Source organism: Mycetomoellerius zeteki, unplaced genomic scaffold (genome assembly GCF_001594055.1).
Source record: "Mycetomoellerius zeteki isolate Tzet28-1 unplaced genomic scaffold, Tzet1.0 scaffold221, whole genome shotgun sequence".
Lineage (NCBI taxonomy): Eukaryota > Metazoa > Arthropoda > Insecta > Hymenoptera > Formicidae > Mycetomoellerius > Mycetomoellerius zeteki.
The window spans coordinates 2,166,004-2,190,964 of NW_017257184.1; the positions used below are offsets into that span (position 1 = coordinate 2,166,004).

A 24,961-nucleotide genomic window follows, 5' to 3' on the forward strand; every position below is an offset into this window, starting at 1 on the left:
TAAGCGCAAGATTTGCAAACGATGACTGTATACTTAATAGTATATATTTCAATATTTTTTTTATATTAATTAGTTCACAAATTGCAAACGCGTTCTTTAATAAAATACGCATTTATACGCTAAAGAAATTCGTTTTTTTTTTCCTTCAAAATAAACATGGTTTAAAACTCATTCGAATCTCAATTTCACATGTATCGATAATAAAATATTTCAGGTTTTTTTTTTATTTTAAAAGTCTCTCTGTAACATTGCATAAAACATATATTCAAAAACGCGTTTGCACTCTTGTATTATGATGTACACGCATACATCGCTTTCTTTTTTTTTTTGTTTCTCGCTCGATACTGGTGGCAATACATGGATTTTTTTCTCGCGAATCTACCCCGAGTTGGGGAATAGCGAAATTACGATAGGGCAATGCGCGTAAAAGCGACCGAGGATAGTTTTTTTACCGCACATGACAATTACCGCCGGATGTTTAAAAAAAGGATAGGGAAAGAAGTATAAAAGCACGGAGGCACAATGGCTCGGAGAGAGGGAGAGAATAGCTAGACGTTTGTGCTTTACGAGTCGCACGGGAGTGTATGCGGATGTATTCGCGAATGCCGGAGCGTTTATTACACAGCATAGCCCCGACGGTTTCTTTAACACAAAGTTGGTATTTATCCGTTATGAGCCTCCTCGGTTTTTAGGTCAACATCTTTTACCGGTATAACAACCCTCCGCGGCTACTCACGAGAACGTGGTCTTCGTGAGTTCGATGTTCCTTGGTTCTTCGATCGGTGATCTGTTAATAGCGACACAAATAGAGGAGTTACTCTATTGAATTTTAACGCAAATTAATTCTCCCGACGATTAATTCCGTGATTCATAATATTTCTAATAACTAACGTCAAGATTATGCTTGTCTCTTTGATGATCATTCCGTTTCAACGGGGACTTCATTGCAAATGAATACCACGATAAACGTTAATAATCTCTGTACAATTGTTCCATGTAAAAAAGAGATTGCTTTTAATACACTTTACATAATGTGCCGTTAATGTACTGCAGTCGCGATAGAACTTTATGACTAGATATTTTGTTTGTCTTATGTCTTATCACCACACAAACGTGCAGTTTCAGTTTCCTCTCACATGACATTAGACGATTAAACTCGCTCTCAGAAGTTCCATATTACCGAGTGTCGTGACGTCATATCGTTAGCTCCCCACAATCGGCTCCACGCGAGATACAATTTAATGGGAAAAGTTGGATTTCCGCCCCGGAACGCAATCGTCGTTGTCCGACGTCTCTTCATATCGCGGATAGTCTCGCGTGATTCTTTCGCTGAGTAAAATTAAGTTTACTTCTTGCAATTTTATTTAATGTCTATCACAAAAAAGAAATCAAATTCTTGTTTCTTATAATTTTTCGCAAGAAACTCACCCGTCAACTCGGAACATTTGAATGTTGGGCGTATAAATCATAATCTTGCTCTTGATTTTTTATAATCTACCGAATTTATAGATCTTCCCTCGCGCAAGAACATCTCGTAAAAAATCTGGTTGAACATCGTTTTAATTAATGACGTTGCACGGTAGCACTAATACGTAAAAAGGAAAATTTTGTTTACTGAAATGTTTAAAAATTTACCTAAATACAGATCTAAAAATAATTTTGCTGGATCATCAACTTATATAAGATCAAAACATTTATGTAGGATGCTCTGGTTGCTACAAAATGTCCAAACTTTTTGCAGCATTGCTCATTATGTTTGAGATTCCCACGTAATTATTTTGATTGTTAAACAAAATTATTTTTGGAACTGTATTTATCTAAATTTTTAGATATTTCAGTAAAATAATTCTTTTTGTGTATGATTTTTATCAAGTGTTTTCTAGTTAGACTGGTAATTTTAGCACAAACGTATGATCATGAGTGAGGGATAAGACCTTTATTTCTACGAACATTGTTATAAACAAAAAATATATAAGGAATATTTTTCTTTTTAACAACAATTAAGAAATTAATTGTTGACTGTATCTATATGTGTACTTGCAATAATAATTTATATTCAAAGGGGAACTCCAATTATCTTTTTTGCAAATCGTTTGCAAAAGATAACGCAATAGATGCATAGATAGAAATTATTACAAACTCCACCGAGCTAGGAGTATCGGTACTGAGCTGAGAGTATCTGAAAGCAAAAAAGCGCAAGCACTAACTTTTTTCATATCATCCAGATAAAACTGCGCGTAAAGAGGGAAAATACGATATCGCCCACAGCACTGTCTAGCTTTTACACACATTTCCCGTATCCTAGCGATTTGCATTAGGACCGTTTAACGCCTAAGTAAAAGTTGGTACATTTTCCTGGGGTAATCCACTTCACTGAATTTGCATGTATATATAGCAGAAAATTCACAACCAGCAAGCCGGAAAATATTACGGCACACTCGTGTAAATATTACAATGCACTGTGACTCCTGTGTAATATGCGCTATTAATTCGTTACGCAACCAATGCTTGCGGTGCAAGAATATGTTTTTGAAAACCAACGATATCTATAAATCGATACGTTCGCGTACTACTTGTTGTCGATATCATTTCGTCTCTTGGTAAACGATGCGTACGTATACACATGAGTATGAAAGTATGGCTGGCCGAGATAGCGCTGCACGTCGATATTTCACAGTTAAAACTCTACCCGGTCATGCATAATTTCATTTTTAATCCGTGACCGTAAAAGAGTCGAGAACTACGGCCGGTTATTTCGCGTATGTAGGCAAACGTGAAACATACATTCATCCATACCCTCCATTTCCAACGGCTTAAATTTGATTTCTGATCTTGACGGTAGTACCATGGAAATCATATGAAATGCATTGAATAACAAATATAAAGACGCTAAAAGAATTCTTGTTTCAAAGTATTGTCATTCAAAGGGTCGTTAAATGTAACTTCTATACAGAAAGCAGCTCTATATGCTTTCATAATGTAAAAAATTTAAAATATACTTTGTGAATAATTTTTGACCTATGACGTAACGTCGACGATCAAAATAAAAATGTCTCTCAAAATTACATTCTTTGTAAATATCAATGATGCAAAAAACAAAAAAGACCTTTCGATATTTAGTCTCATAAATATTGTCATATAGAAATTGAACAATATATCACATATTGAAAAAATCATCTGGCCTCTCTTTTAATAAAGAAAGGACAAACTACTCTATAATAATTACAATACGTGTTAATGAAAATTTTTGAAAGTGATTGAGTAGCATAACAATTTAAAAATGATTTTAACATTGAAGATATCAAGATGGCTCGTGTTTTCTTCCATGATTTTATATACCTTTATACTCTTGGAGCATAAAAATATTATTATATCACGAATATCGGTAAGCCTCGTAGTAACTATGAAAACTTTAAACCTCTTTTGTATTTACTTTCAAAAGTATAAAAAGATAGCGATGTGGAAGAGAACAAGTCTGATTCGTTTTAATCGTCGCACTTTAATGTAACGAGCAGAGCTTAAGCATGCGCTTTTTCGAGCAAGTTATATAATATCGAGTATTTAAAGTGGAGTCTTATAATATAGATTTTCTCAATTTTTCATGGAAACATTATTCACTAAAAATTGCAATTCCTTTTTGGTTAATGTTCTTTATATTCTAAAAAAAATATAACACATCTCAAAAAAATATATCAAAATTCTTTGTTAACAAACTTCCAAAATATATTAGAAAAAACAAATATCTCGACATTTAATACAAAAACCATAATATAATATAAAAACCGTATATCGACATTTAAATATAAAAAATATAAACATGCAAAATATATTTATACAGAAATTTGTGTAAAAGTTTCAAAAACTAAATTGAACTATGTGTTTTAACACGTCATAATTTATCAGTAAAAATTAACAATTTGATTAGATTAGTTTAATATAAATTTATTATCAATGTCATTAAATTTGAAGACATCCGTCGAAATGATTTACTTCTATCGACATCATCTAAGATCAAATGTACATAATAATGTATATGTTGGAAAAACAGTTAAAATTTTGAAACAAAACTTAAATTTTCAGTATGAATTACTTATTACAGTGTCCTTGAATTGAATTAAAAAAAATTTTTGTTAACATGATATTTCGTTAAAATTAGGTCTGAAATTTAGATTTAGATTTAAGAAATAATCTCTTCGTTACTTACATAAGTTATTTGTTTTACTTATAGAAAATATAAAAGTTCTTTTTAACGTTCTTACGTAAAAAAGAATTTATCCAGACGCAAATTTGCCGGGGTAATAAAGAATATCGTCGAACCGATTGTCGTATTTGTCACAACTACCGCACGAAAAGATGTGAAACAGATCGCGACATTTGCCACGATGTTGACTCCCGTGAATTTACATGCCTAGTGCACCAAGCGAAAACCAATAATGACCGTGGTTAGCGACTTTAAGATAGGGCTCCCCGTCATCACCAGCCACTATTCAGCCCCAAGAAGGCAATAATGTCATTATGAGGAGGCGGGCGAGGAAATGGTCCGTAAATGTTCAGATACCTCCGCCGTTTAGGCTATCACCCTTTTCTCTCTCTCTTTTTCTTCATGTCTTCCTTTCTTCTATTTTCCGACGATAGTATCATGGAAGCTGTCTTGTCTCGTTTCAATGGACTCCCTTGCGCATTTTCATAAGATAATGATTGCTTCCCCTCGCGATCCTCAGCAGTTGTCAACCGAACAAACTCACAGCCTTCCTATCATGCTGCTCAGGAAATTGTACAGGGGGATAATGTTTCGCTTTCTATCGATTAGAGAAGGATGTCTTCTAAAAAGACATTTCCGCAAAAAAAATGTATTCTTTTAATTCATAAAGTTTCGATGTCAAGTTAAACTTGTCGAGTTCCTCTCTATTTTTTTCTCTATTTCTTAAATTAAAATTAACTTTTATTATATAATTCAATATTTATACTGTATTATATACTTCACTTTGTATAAACTTTTCTAGAAGTTACTGATGGAACTCATTGGAAATTTCTGCGCATGCAAACTGTGACTAGAACGAAATTCAATTAACATTAAGAACCAACGATTGGATAGGACATTACGTTTTATTTTCTTACATTTAGAAGGAAAGTATAAAGATTCCTTAGTATAGTTCGCGATAGAAGGAGGGAGATATTTGTGAAAAAAAATCTTGGACTTTATCCAAGCAAATACTTCAAATAATACTATACGTACATTATTAAATTTAAAACATAAACTCTGTAAAAATTATTTTTTAAATACATCGATATATATAATTATAAAAAATTTAACATTTTCTCTACTTTTCACAAAGTATTGAAAATTTTTGTTACCTAATTTTTCTATTCTTATTTGGAACTGATGAAGCAAAATATTGATTTCATTACGCGAAGTGCAAAAGATTAATAAAATTTGCATGACCTCAAGTACCGAAATAACACTATTCAAAGGTAAACAATAATTTGAAGATTTTTTAAAAGGATTCAGCAGAAGCACAACTGAAAGTAGTATAGGAGAACGGGGAACCCTTCTATCTTTATATAACTTGATAAAATTTGCGAATATTTTTGAACGAAATTATTTTGTAGAGTTTCTCCACAGTTACGGGCTTAAATATTATACTGTTTTTCATATAAATTTGTCACCGGTTTCACCCGACATGCGGTATGAATCGCAAAAGAGCTGTGAGCTCTTTCGATGATAACTTTTTTATGTTGAAGCTTCTTACATTTGACGCGACGAGAAATGTCACAAGTGTCCATCGTACATTATATTATTATTATAACGAATCGCCATTTGCATATAACGTCATATCATGCGCATATCTTTCTTTAGTAAATTCCTCTTTCTGTCTACAAAAGCTACACGCTGAGCCAGCAATCTATTTACATATAAACACGACCTGTTACGCATAAATGTTTTATCAGTCGGCTCACCTATATTCTAAAATTTCTGCAAAAGTACCACTCTCTAAACAAATTATCAACAAGCGTTATGAATATAACGGTGATAAATACCGATAGTGGAGATGGCTATTAACGCGACGATAAATGCCACCCGAAATTGCCTTTCCTTTTTTTTATTTTCCTCGCGAGTCCACGGCGTTTAGATTAACGCGTAAAATTTTCGTACGCGGCAAATATTATTTTAGCGTCAAGCACAATTAAAATAAATTATGCTTTAATTGAGACGCATGTTACATAAATCGACGTAATAAACGTTGATTCATATCAGAAACGGACGCTGACGTGTTATACGTGCAGGGAACTAATATCGAGCAATCTATAAGTATAAACGGGGTGTACTCGATGTGTTCCGCACATAGAAATAAAAATAAATCCGACAGAAACAAAATGCACATATGATTCCGGAAAGGAATAATATGAGAAACAGAAAGATAAATAATAATTAAATATTGGACTAATTGATTTATAAATCGCTTCAATTTGTTATTACATTTGTTGTCAATATATGATTAAAGATGATTCGTCCTTAATCAACGCATAATTGTCTTTAATTTAACTAACAGATTTCTTTATATTTCTTTTATAAAATATTTTAATAATCAATTAAATTTTATAAATTAACGATAACATTATTGACTAATAAAACAATAATCTGCAACGCCAATCACATTTATAACGAAAATTATAAAATCACGTTGAATGCATATTAATCGAGCAGATATTGTCAGCGTCAATTCGTAAATTTTGGCATTCGCGTGGCGTTTCGTTAATCGTTCTTGCGGAAAATATTCCACAATAATCTTGTTTATGCGGAATGTCAAACGACGCACTAGGCATATTTACAATTGTGTAATGAATGTGTTGAACACACATATGCAAGTCAAATAACCTACTTCTGCCCCATGATAATTATGGAATACATATTAAATGATACACCTCCGTTCGTGGGCATTGCATTTAATTTCTTCGTATGCGTTTCGTACGTACACACACAAAGCACTCAACATGTTACGGTAATTTATTAACTGCCGACAGAGTCAAATTTTCAGTAAAGTACTATATGCCAAATGAAAATGAATGAATTATATTCACAAACAGTTCGCGAGAAATAGAATTTTCAATCTCTCTTTGCTTCTCTCTCTCTCTCTCTCTCTCTCTCTTTCTCTCCTTCTTTCTCTTTCTCTTTTTCTTGACAAACATATCACATTTCAAGATCATTGAAAACATAAATGAAAATGTAGAAATTTTGTCAAACTCTATATACTAGGGTGCATGTATTATATTGGCAGAATTGTACCTACATATTCTTCGTTCGAACGACGCGGCGGTACGAAATTTCTTAAGCATCATCGAAAATTCTTACATACACGACAGCTACGCGACGCAAAAGCGAAAGGACGTGGTTGAATCAGAGAGTTAAAATGTGCTGGGATATTCGTGTTCGATGTGTCTGACGCATGAAATGACGTGGAAACTTTCGATACATGCGGGGATATTTTTGTACGGTGCTACGGCTACCGTTGCTGCTGTTGCTGTGGCTGTTGCTATTGCTGCTGCTGCTGGCGCGGCAGAGATGCAACGCAAATACGAAGGGGGCTAAACTAATTTGTACCCTACCAACTCCCCACGTTCGAGCAACGATATTCCATGAATACTGAGCGCTCTGGCTCCTAACATCGAGCAACGACCGTGCATATGCATCGGCTTAGGCGAGTCAGCAAGTATACAAGAGAGTGTGTACGTATAGTTCTTAAATGTGCCAGACCGCCCCCGAGATAACACGCTTAAATGACTACCGATGGAATTTGATTAAAAATTCTCTAGCTATCAACTTTTCTCGAGTTAGCGAGTTCGTAATCAATGGACCGAGTTCACGTGATATCAAGATCACGCTATCGCCGTGTGAAAAAAGTGCCTTTCGATCTTTTCTATTCTTTTTAATAACGTTTTGTTTTCAAAATTCAAATATTAATAATGTAATTGATATTGTATTGCAAACCTCGCATAATATATGATGTTTAATACTATCTGTAAAAAATAATTTTTCAATAAATATTACAATTATGATAGTGTTATTATATGATGATAACAGCTTCGCGTAACAAAATATGTTATAAATGTATATATATGTTAATTATAATAAATTTCAATGATTTACAAAAAGACGTAAACGGTTTATAGAATATTACATATAGAACGTTGATGATTCTGATACAACTGTATACATCTGTAAGCCAACCGATGATCGATTTGTATTCAAAATGACGTCAATGTATCTCCATCGAAATCACGTAATCGGCCTTTACGCCCACAATGCTTTATCACACGTTATGTCGAATAGGGGAAGTCACTTCGCGATTTGCCACGAAGCTATAACGTATCGGATGATATACAGCATTGTGCCGAGTCCATTTCTGCATGAAGGTTCTAAGGAAGGGCGTATCAAAGCGAATCGATTATTTTCTCTCTCTCTCTCTCTCGTTTTCTCTCTCTTTCTTTCTAGGGAATATTTTTCGTGCTTGCGTGTATATAGGGGTTACTCGCCTAAACGCGCACGTCATCGATGCACGAAGAAATCGATCAGCAGCGTTGCGACGACCGGCGGCACCCGTCACCGTAAAACTGTGTTAGCCCAGCGACAGTTTGGTGACCCGTCTGATTGACGTTCGTTTTTGAAATCTCGTGGCCCGGTTGATTCGTCGATTGCACGTGCATACAGCACACGCGAACGGAACGCCGTCGGCGATAACGCTTCTTTTTTTCTTTTTTTTCCCGCCGGTTGACTCGCGTGTAACGAGTCACGCGGCTGAATCAACTGCGATTCTTCGGTCGTATTTCAATACATAACTACACAAGGCGTAGCATGTAACGAAGTTATTCCAAGTTGCATTCCGTTTGTTGTTGCGATACACGTATTATTTTTCTTTTTTTTTTAGCTCTCGGGGACTGCTTCAATTTAGTGAAGTATTTTGTTGTTCATTCAGTTACAATAACCACGTTGTAATTTAATTAATAATTTTAACTTTAGATCAAAAGAATAAAAATTCAAAAGAATATAGAATTAGAATTAAAGAATAAAAATTAAAAACTCATACTAAAGAAATGTTCAGAATATTTTATAAGAGTATTTTGAGAATTTATTTTATTACAAATATTATAAACATCATCACTATTATTAATTGATTACATTACCACGTTATATACATAAATATAGGCGGTATAACGTTTCTATCTCAGTGACGTAAATCGTAAATAAGAAATTTTCATATATTTTCAGAATTTAATCTAAAATAAAAAAGAATCTATACATATTATATGTATATAATGCGTTTTAATTTTCTACCTTATGTAATATTGATAAAAATTTAAATTATGAACGTTGAAGAAAATCAGTCAATTATTTTAAAAATAAAAATTTGTTTTTACATTATTATTACCTATAGATAACGCATCGATAGAATTACAAACAGCTCTTGTCGGTTAGAAACTACCAGCCAATGAATAACTAATAAAGCAAACAACGCGATGTCATATAAATGCAGATTTCATAGATGGATATCTGCATAACAGATTGTAAGTGAAAATAGACAATTCCTAAGTTATCGTTTTCACCTGCCATTTATTTTACAAAGTCTAGAACAATTTCCAGGCGGTGTCGGCTGTTACCACCATGACTTAAGCCGATTTCACTGCATGCGAAACTCACTGCCAGGCTCAAGTCGGCTAATCCATTCCCGCAACGCGAAATCACGAGAGGCGAGAGCGAAATCGGAAGCAATTTCATTTTCTAAAGACACGTACACGAGTTCGTCCTTAAAGCAGTCGGTCGCTGCAGCTCGCGTTCGCGACGTGCACAAAATTTGAGTGCGAAAGCGTGTCCTGTTCGTGAGAGGCGCCAAATAAGAACAGGGACTTCGCTGGAATCCATGATTCTCTTTCCCGGTTAAAAAACTTCGACCTCATTCACTGTGCAATCTTAATGATTAACGCTGCAGTAGGTAAGTTCTATAACATAATCTAAAAGGAGAAGATAAGGTTCGGTCAACGTTTATAAAATTATAATAATTATTTAGATTTTGTTGAGAATTTATTATCTTTTCCGTCATTCAATAAAGTACAGAACTAATAATAGAAATAAGGTGCTGAAATATAATACAAATTAGAAAACTTTTGATCAAGAAACAAAGGATAGAAGAAGCGACCGAGTGTATCTCATATTAAGGCACATAAAAGATCGAATCAGGTTAACTCAATTACCATCTGCTTTAAGACAATAATGAGAAGATAATTCACAAGAGCAGATAATTCACAAGAGTTATTATTGAAGCGTTCCAAAATGCCGGTGTCAAAGTTCATCGGAAGTGTCGAGTTGAAGACAGTTTCGAGTTTGAGTTCCGCGACAAGCGCGACAAGCGCGACCCTTTAGTACCTTTCTGCACGTGAAACAAGGATAGTTCCTCTGCTTTGAGACAAGAGAACAGTGCAACTAATTTTACAGTACTGATTCTGTGTGAACAGCCATCAAGTATACAGGAACGTCATCCGCGAAATTACGTATCAACCATAATGGAAGTGAATGTTAGGACTATATGATCTTGTACTCTGTCACAGATTCTGAAATTCAGTTAACGAGGTAATCGTAAATAAATATAGATGCTGATACATCGTGCCCATTTTCTTTCAACATAAAAGTATTTTAAAATGAATAAAATGCATTGCGTCTACATTCAAAATAATTATAATAATATCACAAAGCTGGTTTTATAAGCTCGACATAATTATGACAGGAGACTTATCTCAAAACGTATCTGACACAAAGTTATTGAAATTGAAATGACATTTAGATTTCTTTTACGTGATAATCGTCCAAATAACAACGTTACATCAAAACGTAAGCATTAAACAAATATAATTAATTTATCGCGACATATAGTAGCACTCGACGCAAATACTGAAAGTGAAGTATCATAAATGTCAGGTATATATCGTTCTCGAAACAAGTGCATCCATTTTCGCGTCTAACCCGTCATTGAAGTATAAACGCCGCAAAATGAATTACCTCACGTTTGTCTCTACGAATAGCGAAACTAAAGCTTCACATTATTTGACAGAAAAACTTCTATACCGCGTTTAAACGCAAACGCGGTATAGAAATTTTAGAAATCGGGACGAGTAATAAATATTTTCAAGTCAAATCTCTCGTTAAACAGCCACCCTTGTTTCCACGCTGACTAAATCTAGACGCGTTGCTGTATTCCGACTGGATGCACATCGTATACTTACGCGCGAATTAAGCCGAACACGCACGCGAGAACGCAAAAGCGATATGCCATCCGCACGTTGTTAGTGCAGGTCGAATATTGACGATTTCGTATTTCTGCCGTCCATCAATTTAGTTTAAAGGATCGCCGATGTGATCCTAGCTAGTGGATCGAAAATTCATATGATTGTTGCGCGCTGAATTGGCACGTCACCATCGGATAACGGCATATTTGACGCGATTACTCTTACTGCCGAATTTATTAATAAAATCCGAAACTGTAAACACATCAATATCCCCTTCCCCAGTTGTCTCTCGTTTCTGACGATTATCACAATCATCGCAGAGTGACATAGATAGAAATGTGTTACACGAATTCACGTGATACGCAATATAGAATTATATAAAACAATTACGTTTAGACATTTCGAGGATACACACACGTAAAAATATTAATTTATTCAAAAACAGGCTATGATTGTATAAATTTGCGATATCAATTTCAGTTTACAACTTATAATTAATGTTATTGTTATAATAATGTTATTATATTTTGTTAAACTTATTATTACTACTATCACATAGATGATGATGATGATTATTGTTGTTATTATTGTTATTATTATTATTGTTGTTATTATTATTATTATTATTATTACAGGCACATATGCAAATTGATTGAATCGTGACATTGTCACGATTTGTTTAATTCTAATTTATATACACAATTATTCAATCAGTAAATTTTAATTGTAAAATTTGAGTGAGAACACTTAATACTGTATTTGAATTCCTACGCTAATTAAGCCCTTTTGCACGGACAAAGTTATTACACTGAGAAGTTTAGCCCTTTGAAAGTGTAGAACATTTTTCATAAAAGTATTTCGCGGCCCTTAATTACTTCCTTTTCCAATCTCTAAAATCGTCATTTGACTTGGAAGTTTGGAAAATCCGAGTTATAACAAGTTCAAAAATCACTCAATTAGATTCACGAGCGGGCGGGATCGTTCATTCCTAATTCACCAACATACGATTCTGTTCAAAGCGTTAAGAACTTTCAAAGGGGCCAAAGGACATCGAGCCAGTGGAAAAGATGAGGAAAAAGAGAAAATACGCAGATTCACGGTGAAATTGAATGCCTGAAAAACGCGCATCTGCGACTCGATTATTCAATGAATTGGAAAATGAAAGCGAACATCCCTTTCAGAGTAATTATCGATGATACGTGAATAAGAATCGTTAAACATTGTCCTGCTTATATTTAATACGAGAACTAGGAGGAAAAGTTCTATATAAAAAAACTGTAGCAATTTTATAAGAGCAATTTTATAAGAAGTATGCAGAATTATCTCAAGATTATCATTAATCTATTTTCAAAGGTATGAATAGACAATTGTACAAAGTTTTGCAAACGAAATTGAAATGGAAATACATAAATCAAAATACAACTGTGTGAAAAATTGCAAGAAAGAAATATGATGATATGTGAGACATATTAATGATTTTAATTTGATATTAAAATTAATTTGTATTAAAATTATTCTCATTTATCTATTTCGACATAAATGCAAAGAAAAGTGCAGTCACTATAGAATTTATCATTATTTGCAGATAATAAAAAAGATCATAACAGACAGACAAAAAATATTAGCAAAGAATTACAACCAAATTTAATTTAGTTGCAAATTTTTTAATATTGCAATCGAACTAGAGAAAATAATACATATTTTTATCGAAATTTTACAGTAGCTTTAATTAAATATTTCCAGGAAAAATGGAAATTATCTTGTATGACTCGTATCACAAAGATTCAAATATGCGTATACCAATAATAAATTCGTACTTTCAAATGCTGATTTATAGATACTATAGAGAAATGGAGGGTCAAGACTTGGTACATACAAGGCATAGTAAAAAATTTTTAAGTGAAAAGTAATGTATCCATGCAAACATGACTTTGCCTAAACTAACTTTTCCATTTGGAGAGTCCTATCCAAGTTTCAAAAGCTGTGACGACGTAATCTTTTTTTCCGTGACCTCGACCGCTGCACTATAAGATTTTTTAATTCGAGCAAACAAAAAAAATTATGGAAATTGCATGAATAAAAACAAATGACATCATCGTTTTAAAGTGCTTTGGTACATATATTCAGATTCAGAAATAGAAACACCTACTACATTGTCTAATATATATAATCCATACAGAATATTATTCACTTGCAACTACGAGTACTGTACTCATTTCATATAAATTATAAGCGTGGTTTACACACCGCGGAATATTAACAGCACGAAATTTCAAAGTTTGGAACTCGCTTTGGATTGATATTACTAGCATTAACCTCGGAACTGTAACTACATTACATTAAACGAGTATTGCATTTTCTAATTTAGAAAATTTATAATAACTATTGATTTTATCATTATGTCGCTCCATATAGTCAATGACCTCGATTGTCTTACCTGACCTTGCCACGTATTGGAAAAAGATAAAGTGGATATGGTATGCGTGCTCCAAGAAAAAACAATAACTATAACACTGGGAGAGAAAACTCCATAATAATATATTACGATAATATTCCGATAATAATATCACAAACATACTTGATTAATTAAATAAAAATGTATAAATATACAAAAAATGTACAAAATAATTTATAACACAAACTATAGAAATCAATACCTTAAACGGTCTAGCTGGATCTTAAATGCTTGTATGATTCTGTATGAATTTATATACTACGTATGTAGTCCTCTGAAACGCGCGTCGAAATGATTTTTCGATCTTAAAACGCTAACTCTACTAAACTACCGCAGTGATACGAGTTAAATTAAGTAGCAATTTAACAATTTGATGCTCTCTTAAAATAATTTATATATAAAATTTCAAACATTTGTTATTATTTTTCAAGTTTATTGTACTATCTACTAAATGTAAAATAGGAGATCCACTATAATTATATAACATTATAGTTCATTGTGCTATTATTGTACGGATAAAAATCATGAAATAATAACTGCATAATCATCATTCGTCATCCATGATTAGTTTCTCTCGTATCGAGCTATCCAATTATCTCCATGAATACCGCATAGCTTTACGATAGAGTATAAACCAAAACGGATAATGAAACTACATTCATGATACAATCGTATCAACACACACGTATCCAGAAACATTATCCACAAAGATTTATTGTCGATTTTGAGCTTATTAAATGCGAATGACGTTACATTCTACTCAAGACACTCACTATTAGGTATATATTATTTCTGTATATTCATTATGAACACACATTGAGAAATATGTGCGCAAGAAATCTTTTTGAGGATTATAATAGAATTAACATATTACCGCTAAAAGAATTAATGTTTTAAATCTTAATAAAGGCACTGATATTTAAAACGTGCTTGAAATTTAACAAAAACTTCATGGAATTAAAAATTGCAAACGTGGCATCATTTTATTTTAGTACAACTTAATTTTAAAAGAATTAAAAAGTTTCTGTATAAGAGTAAAGTTCATTACTGACAATTGGTAGTATATTTTGCTACCAGTTTGTCCAATTGCAACAAAGAAACGGTATCAAGGACGTTTTTATTAGCATTTCTATCGGCATTGTAATTGCAGTATCGCCGGGAATTCAAGATGCACTCCCACATAAGTGATTGTATTTGATTTTCATGGTAGAACTCTCTCTCTCTCTCTCTCTCTCTCTCTCTCTCTCTCTATCGTTCTCTATTCTCTGATTAAGTGTTAATTTAAAAACAATGTTAATCTCTATTTAAATAAAAATTTTGTAAATGGTAAATATACTCACTCGTGCAAACGCCCTCATCCACTTCTCGACTGCGAGTTAGCAAATTCATGATTACGCATTGCAGACCGACGGCGCAGGTTCCCGAAAAACCAAAGAGGCCGCCGCAAGGCTCGCCTTCCACACGCGCGCATACTTTGCAACACCTGCAGACACATAAAACTCGGTCAATCGTTTTATATACATATACAGGCAGGCTATAGCTGTACACACTCGATACACAAATCAAGTCAGTTTACGCGCGACAGGCAACTTTAAGCTCATAAAATAACTCGAGCGAAAAGTTATAATTAGACTGCGTGTTATATACATTTTTGCGTTGCAATAAGATTACACATAAATCCGATGTTTCATACGTTTATCTTTAGTATGTAAAATATTAGAATGAGAAAATAATCAATAAAAAAAAGATTTTTACTTAATTTTCGCTGTTATACAAATTCTGTACATGTGAACAAAAATGAGAAAAGTTAGTTTTTATACGATATAAACGAATGGTATTATTAGCTTTCTGTTGCTATTGTTACTCGCCATGTAACGGAAATATATTCAGCTTTCGGCTTTGCCTCAGAATCACTGAGACTCAATCTTCCTTTTTTTTATCGACGAAAAACGAATAAATGAAAAATTGTTGTAATATATAAAACGATAAAACGAAACGAATAAAAAGTGACTACATGCGCATCGCAGCTAACTAGTTTACTTTGATTCGAATGTACAGCTATTTGTTTTCTTGTAAGAAATCCTGCGGATGACAAGAGGATACAAACGTTTTAAAATATAAAGCGCTCCTTATATATCTTCCTTGTACTCACGAAACGAAAGGATTTCGTCTGTGTCTCTTTTCAAAATCAATTAGATGTTAGAACAATGATGTGAGTTTTAAATTGTTTTTAAGTGATTTAAACCTGTTATTTGTCAGGAAATAAAAATTTCGAGTATCAGTTTAGCGAAAAATTTCTTTGATCAATTATGTGTAAATGTACGAAAATGAACATACATTTTGAATAAATTTAACTATATATAATTTAAATAAAAATTTTAACATTTTAAAACGTTGAACGGAAAGAACAAATTTATTGAAGTGTCTATATAAATTTAGCTAGGTATAGATCTGAAAATAAATTTTATTGAACGATTGAAATAATTATGTAGGGCACTCAAGCTGTTTGTCAAAATTTTTTGCAACATTGCTCATCACGTTTGAGCTTTTTGAAAATTATTTTCATCCAATAAAATTATTTATAGATCTGTATCTACCTAAATTTTTTAATATTATCCCTATTAACATTAGCAACAAACATTTAGTTTGACCCATAGTCTTTTCGTTTATTTATTTAAATTGTAAATTATTTAAACTAAGACAGCTTAAATTATTTAAGCTGTCTATATATTGTTAATTGTTTATCTCTATTAATCTGGACTGATTGCACCATCACAAATCAAATTTGGACCAGGTCAAAATATTTAATGTTTCAGTCAAATCGTTCTTTCCATGTGAAAATAGAATAGGATTCTAAATATCGTACTTTGGCATTTATGACCAGATTTATATTATTTAGCATTTAATATTTCAAATTCATTTCAAATTTTATAAGAATAGGCGGAAAAAAAGATTTTACTGAAAAATTTAATTAAATATATATACAGGTCTGAAAATAATTTTGCTCTATCAAAATAATTATGTAGAAAACTTAAGCATAGTGAGTAATACTCTACAAAAAATTATAATATTCTAGCTATCAAATTTGAGCGTCCTATGCAATTAATTTTATAGTTCAATAAAATTTTCAGATCTGTATCTAACTAAATTTTTAGACACTTCAGCAAGATCGTTCTTTCTATGTGAACACGTATAAAAATACATACCTATTTATTACTATCTAACTAATTTATTATAACTATCAACAATCGTTATAATATTTGTAGTCTTTCATAAGACATTATCATGAGATTTACAATCTGACATGTAAATCCTTGTGCAGGACATTTGCATTTTTATTTTGAAGAAACTTGACTTGAACTGAGATGTAAGAAATTGAGAAGCTTCTACATATTATACAAGTGCATATCATTTTTGCGAGCGGCACGCTCAGCAGCACGGAGGATAGTCTTATGAAGTTCTGAGAGAAAAAAGAATGGGAAAGAATTTCAAGGTGCAGCCCGCGGCATACCGCACGGAAAATAATCTCGTGGAAAATTGTCAACTGCAACCAGGAATTTTATTACGCCGTCCCAGCAGCAGCAGTGAGGACGAAGGGTTTCTTCCTTCTATGTGTTCCTTGCTGCTTTCCGTGAAACAATCTACTTCCATATAGCTTTTAGTCTTGCACATTCTTATAAAATACAAGAACGTAGTTTATGGGGAAAAAAGTAATCAAAAGAAAAGTTAATACGAAAATATGCAATTATCATTGTGAACTTTAAATAATCAGTAATATTGTAATTATATTAATTCCATTATAAATATATACACACAATTATTGTAAAATTATTATGTTTTAAATTTTTAAAGCATCTCTACAAATCTATATATTTTTATTTCCATATGCTTTAAAAATATTTTAAATGTCAGGAAATATGGCTTTGTTGTATTTAAAAGCGTACCACAAATGCGTTTCATATTATTTGCCGTAATTAATGTGTAATCGCTTTTAGGTTGATAGATCGGAATAAACCTGGAAAAAGATTAATGAACCGTATGCTTTTAGTTACGCACTTGTGTTTGTATGGCAACAAAAAAAGGATAATTTGTTCTGTTTGGCAATTGCTAATTCGCATATCAGCTGCCATGACCAACAATGGCATTACATGCTAAATATTTTCCGATAAATTTCCGATACACTGTTGAACGTGGAGTTTCACTCCGTGTTCCACATACCCTTTCGTATACAATCATTATTTCATGGAAAAACATGTAGCAGTATTTGCCGATTTTCACCAAGCGTGAGTTTCAAATCGCATTGGCTGATAAGAAAATACAGTTTCTCTTACCAATAGTCGCGGAAACAATGCGGGCCTGAGAAATATCACAAAGTGTACGTCAGCTTTTTTTGGCAACTTGAAAGTTTCATTCCTTTCGAACCAAAGAGATAAAAAGTGAGAAAGACTATACTTCTCTTTGTCATAAATTGGAAATAAAATCGCAATAAAAGAAAGACAACGTTTGACAAAGATTGTTCGAATGCAACGAAAAATAATTGTAAAAAAAACCGCGCTCGCGAGTAGATACTCCAACGACGATATAACTTTTCAAAATACATTTTGTGAAATACATCAAAAAGAAATATCGTTATATTTGAAAAATGTTGCATTATTTGATTTACTTAGGGTCGAGAATACGATCGGTTTTTCCTGTATGATCGGAGAGTGAAAATTTCTACAGCAATACAATCTGTAACGATGTGACCCTTTTCAATACGAAACGATGAGATTGCGTTCGATGAGATTTGCGAATATACTCGATTCGCGATATTCGATCATGCATTGCACCGGCCAAAGCCGCAATCGAGACAACGATACGAGATTCAGATTCCAAACGATCTGAAACCGATGTTTAACGTTATACCGTTTGGATGTTTACGAGGAGAAGAGAAATTTCATCGAAATATGTTACGCGCGAACAGCTCTGTAGTGAGTATGGCAGTTGCACCCGCGAAATTATATGTGTCTCTCCACCCCTCGTATCGCGATATCGAGACATCGCATACAAATGAAATAATATTGAAATGCAAAAAGATAACGTGTGTGATTTCGACGTTGGCCATCTTTAATGGCGACACAACTTACTGGCGTCCGATGTAATATCAACGCACCTCGCGATATTGCTTGTTGTCCACATCGATAAGTCTCATTGACGCTCAGAAAATTTGCATAAAATACGCTCACCATACGTAAGAATTTGACGTATAAAACTTTCTTCTCTCTTCAAGCTACCTCGTCGTCATTGAGACCACTCGAATATCTTTCAGTATCGTATCGAACGTTCCAATGGCTGTCGTCGCTGTCGTCGTAACGGTTCCGCCTATCCTTCTAAATCGCTAAAACTCCCGTAAGAACTTCTGGAAATTCCACAGCGCAATAAACGTTAGATACATACTATTGAATTCGCAAAGGTCTTTCTCAGAAAAGATGCTATAACTATTCGAGATCACTCTGGAAAAATCTTTCTCTACTTTCGCGCACGCGTGTCGCTTCCTTTGAAATTCAATTCCGACGTTCTCGAATCAGCATATTGTACGTATCGACGCGCGCGGCTGTATTATAGTGCATATGCTGAAATATCGAGAAAATACGCAGGGCGAATAAGACCAGGTACAGAAGGTGGTTGAGAAGAATGGCAGAACGCTTGGTGGATAAACTGTTGAATTGCGTAAGGAAGATTTACGTAGATCTTGTATGAATTTCGTAAAGAATCCACTTTTGCAATCCAAGTATCGTAAAGTATCGCAAAATACGAGTAAAACGTCGTAAAGACTATAAGGATTTACCAATGATATGAATATCCACCTATATTCTCCTCAGTGAAATTCACATTCGCATCTCTTCTATTCGAAGATTTAATCTAACGCATAAATCACAGCTCGATCTCAATCCACAGTTCTCGATTCGGCGCGATTCTTATTCGATTCTCGCACAAGCATCAATCTTTGTCTCGCACTTGAAAAGCAATTACGCTGAAATTGTTCATCTTACGAGTAACTTTCTCGATCGTAAAAGAAGAAAAAAGGAAGAGGAGAAATCTCAATCTCAACCGCACATTTCTAACGCTTCGAGTAGCTGTGAGGAGAGCCGCGGTTTGAAGAGCCGTCTTATCCGCCCTCTACTCGTGAATATAGAAGAGATGAAAGGCTTTCTAATTGCGTATTGTGTAATGTACCTAGCCAAAGTGTCTGAAATGGTTCTGAATCGTCCAAGTTACCTTGCAAGCATATATCTAATAGAGGTATTTAATCAAGATTGACTTACATGGATATCTTTGTATAGAGATATTATCGCTTTTACGAATCCTTTGCAACGTTAAAGCTTCGGTACACGTGAGTTAAATGTTCAAAAGAATTTAATCTCACCGAGTGTGTATATATAGCGCATGTACGATATCCATTCTCCTATATTTATTACGAGAAGAAAAATCTAGTTCATACATACGCTCCTCTTATGTAACATTTTCTAACATTATTTTGCACAGCAAACGAGTTAATCTTGCGAATTATCGCGTTAATCGCAGAAACAATACTACTTTTTTTTTCTTTTGTTTTATATCTACAAATACTTGCTAGCCACTTATGTATCGACACGCATAATTAATCTGATTTTGCAATGCATCGTTATCGCAGACTTACTTAAAGCTGCCATCGATCGTGCTTCATACGCGCTCGCGAAGTAGAATTTATCTTGGTACTTTCCTCGCAAATATTTGTTAAAGGGGATGTAACCTGTACATTCGCTCTTATACTAAAAGGCGGTAATACTCGCGAGATTGTGGTTTACAACATACTTTATCTTGCAATATGATTGCATATTGCGATATGTTACATTTTATGTATATCTGCATTAAATAATACAGCTTTTATTTTACTAATAATTAATGATAGCATTATTTCGCTGCGAATACGAACATAATTCATAGGATAAATGTAAATTACGGTAAAGTAAAGCTTTAGCGTGTAATGATAATTATAATAGTATAATTATCATATAATGTCATTTCTTCAAATTGCAAAATTTTTCGAATCTCTCTCTCTCTCTCTCTCTCTTCTCTTTCATGTATAGTGGTATACTTATTAACTTTATTATATATTATTCTTAATGCTATCCATTTACTAGCGCGAACCTGTTCTGCATCAGGTTGTTTGTACGGACCATAAAACACAAGTGCATACCTAAAACTAAGATGCATACCCCACACCTTCGTTGGAATATACAAGGTGTCTAATAAAACAACGTTCGTGTGTCGCGGACTAAACTGAGTGGAAAAGCCTTATATATTTTGCAATTTTCGTTTGCATACGTGCTTATTTAACGATTTTTAACTGTAATTAATATCTCGTTAATCATTGCGAAAATTGCAGAATGGTATAGGATTTCTCGATTCAGGTTAGTCCGCTTTACCTACCCACAAGCGTTGTGTCAATAATTATCAGACACTCTGTATATGATGTATAATATATTATATAGTGTGGATATGTATAATGGCGTAATAATGCTCGCATGCCTGTGTGCGTGGGTGGGTGAAAATAGACCCAAGGGCATGGTTCTCGCGTGTCGGCCGCATGGATATCGAACACATCGATGATAAACGCTATCGTATAGCATTTCGAGGCTTCGCCATCCTTAGTGCATGCATGGCTTCCTCAACGTGCGCGCGGTTTATCTTTATAGGTAATACTACCCTCGCTGCTCTCAAATGAGTCGCTAACGCGAAAATGCAATTCGCGCACGAAGGGAGATAAAGGTGGATGAACAACAAAGGACGGCATTTTCTCGTTGCCTGGAGAAAAAAAAACGCAGGTAGCGGGCCTTATTGTAGCACGCGTTTTAATTGCTCACTGTACTCGGAACTAATTACAACGCGTAGTAGAACACAATTGTTACAACGGAACACAAAGAGTCCGACTGTATAGAGTTTCAAATTGAAAATTATGTTTTTGCGCAGTATGACATCTTTGCAATAGAGAAGACGTAATGGCAATTAGTATGTAAATATCGTACGTGATGTGTCAAAAGTATTATGCACTTATATAACAAAATTCGACCTATTTTCCTTCTCCTTTTCAATTATTAAAGTTTATTAAAATACCTTTTATATGGTATGGCACAAATTTATTGCTTTGCCGCATATCGCGAATAATTGAACTATATTCTAGTGTTCTATATAATACGATCGCGATAGAAAAAAATCGATTAAAAATAATAAACCCGCTGACATCCTGGGAGAAAAGTCTTTCTAACTAAGGAGATAGAAAGCAAGCAGTCACATTTCAAAGGAACTCATTGGTATTTCACTATCGAGCCGGAGCTCCTCTTTGGAGATCTCTCCGGGCGGTGAGGGTAAACGTCGCCTACCTGCAGGGGTCCCAGATGAGGCCTCCGGGACAGTCCTCGTTGGTGAGAACGTCGCACTCCAGCGGCGAGCACACACACGAAAGAGCTCTCGCCACCGCGAGCGACAGTACAACAATGCCGCCTAAGAGGAGCAACGGGGCCCTCATTTTGCTCTCGACGGCCTCCCCGTCGACGATTATCCTGGTGTCCTCTCTATTCTCCTATCTTGTATCTCTTCGACACCAATTACGAAACGAACACGAGGATGTCCATTGTGCTCAGTTCATCCCGAAACATTTCACGCCACGACGCGTTCGATCTTCGATTTGTCACACACGCACGATAACGAGCCTTCTTTCTTTTTATTTCTCTCTTTCTCTATATGTATGATAGAATTGTTCATTAAGAGAGAAGGATAGTCACAAGATGTTAATGCCTGTGTTACTGAATAATGTCCGAAGAACATAAAGAAAAATGTGCCTCTACATTTTACTGCTCACAGTTTGCTGAAATATCGTGTTCACTAATTTTATCGAACAAAATGACGTCCACACAGATAAAGAGTAACATGATATTGCGATAATATCGAAAATATATATTTCGCCAAAAATCTCCGTTAATGATAAGGATTTAGGATTCTAGGAAGATTAATTATAAACGGAAGAGAAATAATAATGTCATTAGACGAAGGAATAAAATAGTATCGTTAGACAAAGAAAATTTTTTTGGAATTATATATTATCTATCGAAGGTAAGCATATATTTTGTAATACGTTATTTGAAAACCGATTCAGAGGGAAAATGAAATATTCAAACACACACACATGTCCGCTTCTGATGAAATAACTGAAGTCCCAGATTATTAAAATCTGGATAAGATTTCTAAATGCTAAAATCGGATATTTTCTAGATATCTTTCTTTTCTCGCAGCTTAACGAGATCTTTGCCAAATCTTATAATGAATACGCAATTTATTACGGAAATAGATATATGTTAGATATACACTGAAAAAAATTTCATTCATTTTTGGTCCAATGAATGATCGTTAATTAATGTCCGATTTAATGTCCGACTTAATGTAGTTAATTCATTGATACAATAACTGGATTCATTTATACAACTATATATTCATTCTTGCAATAAATTCTAGGAATAGCTTTATAATCTAAATCATTATGAGAATTCATTGGACCAATTTTCATTATTTTTTCATAATTCAATGAATATTTTATTCTATTTACGTAAAATTTTGGTTCAGTGTATTAACAGCGCGCATTTGATATTTAATAGAAAATACATCACATATTCGAGCAAAATTTGACATATTTTTCACTATACATGACGCAACTTTAATACAAGTGATAAGATTACTCTTATTACTTTAGAAGAAACAACTGCACCAGATTACTTTGAACGATGAAAATCGCGGTAACTATTCAATCTATACCAATTGCTCGACAGAGAATAGTTCGCTCAAGGGCTGCATACCGTAGTAGTGAACTGTGTGTACCAATCCTGAACAGAGAATAGTTTATCCGAATTGCACACCGTGGAAGCGCACTATGAAGTGAGACCCATCAAAAGGTTGTCGAGCACCGACAACCAAACTTGCGGCGTACCAAATTACACGGGCACATGCATCCTAGCTCGGAGGTGCACCGGACATCCGCATTGCCATCTACAACCGCAATGTGGGCATCACCATGACAAAAACGTGAAAATATTTACACTCTCGGCCTAAATTGCGGAAAGGAAACGTAAGCTTCTCGCATACGTCGAGATGTAAGAGAAAAGAATCGCGACGTAAAATTAAGTACCAGTACGATGGAAATTCAGAATTGTTTGCCAAATGGGTGTAATGTGTCTCGCAAAGACACTAGGAAATTTTCCAATTAGTGATTCAAGAAAGTGAATTAGCAACAAGTGTGCGAGGGATACAATGGAGAATTCACAGTGCTACGTCCAAAGAAATTTGTCGTCCCATTAGACATTTCTTCGAACACTTTCGAGAATTGAAACCGAGTCGTGAGAGTGATATCCTTTCATTCGTCACGAATGAAGCAAGCTCGCTTGCTGACACGATAAACACGAGCTACGAATAAATTACTGCACTTATAAAGAAACGGTGTATCACCTGTTACAGAACTGCGCTACAGATCGAACGTTTGTATAATCAGCATACTGTCGTTTGCCTGATGTATCGTCCGTTGGAGCGAATTTTCATCCAATAAGACAGGCGCTAAACGTGATTAAAGATAGCACACGATCGGGACAATCAGGGCGCGTCGACGTGAAATTTACGTGAACGATGTCAAGGGATGGGAAAAAGGATAAAAATTATCGCCGACATCGGGGAGCAAAAGAGCTGTTCGATCGATCTGCGAAAACTTTTGCTTCGACGGTTCGCATAATAATAGTCGCGACGCGGTCTTCTGCCTCGCTCCTCCCCTCGTCACGCACGTCGTGCCGACATCGTGCACACGGTGTGTCGCCCGATAAAAGAGAAGAGAGCTTTCACTCGGCAGGGAAAGCTGCGAATGGGAATACGAAGCGCTCCGCATTCAAGACGAACGTGCACTGGTCGCAGCGGCGAACAGCGTCTCCGAAGTGGCGCCCGGCGCCGCGACGCACGATCCGCGTCGGCGCCCTGACACGCGACCACTGCCGCCTCTTACCCGCAGGTGAACTCTCCCCGTTCGCCAATTCGCGTGTATCCAGTTTATGATTTTTAATTGGCGGCGTTGTAAAGAGTTAATTAACGCAACGCTGCGCGGGGATTTATCCACCTTTACGTTACATCCCACCGATATCGTCATTATATTAACTCGGAACAGTGCAACAATAGCGCCAT

General features: G+C 34.6%; 1 protein-coding gene across 1 annotated transcript in view; it reads right to left on the bottom strand.

Moving 5' to 3' along the window:
- Positions 1–24,663, bottom strand: part of cmpy (crimpy) — a 275,967-nt gene extending 251,304 nt beyond the window's left edge. Inside the window, exons 1-3 of the mRNA XM_018448462.1 lie at positions 24,245–24,663; positions 22,132–22,616; positions 15,070–15,212 (exon numbers count right to left, since the gene is read on the bottom strand). Coding sequence (XP_018303964.1) covers positions 15,070–15,212; positions 22,132–22,277 — 289 coding nt within the window. The 5' untranslated portion in view covers positions 22,278–22,616; positions 24,245–24,663. The remainder of the gene's footprint in view (positions 1–15,069; positions 15,213–22,131; positions 22,617–24,244) is intronic.
- Positions 24,664–24,961: the final 298 nt, after the last annotated feature.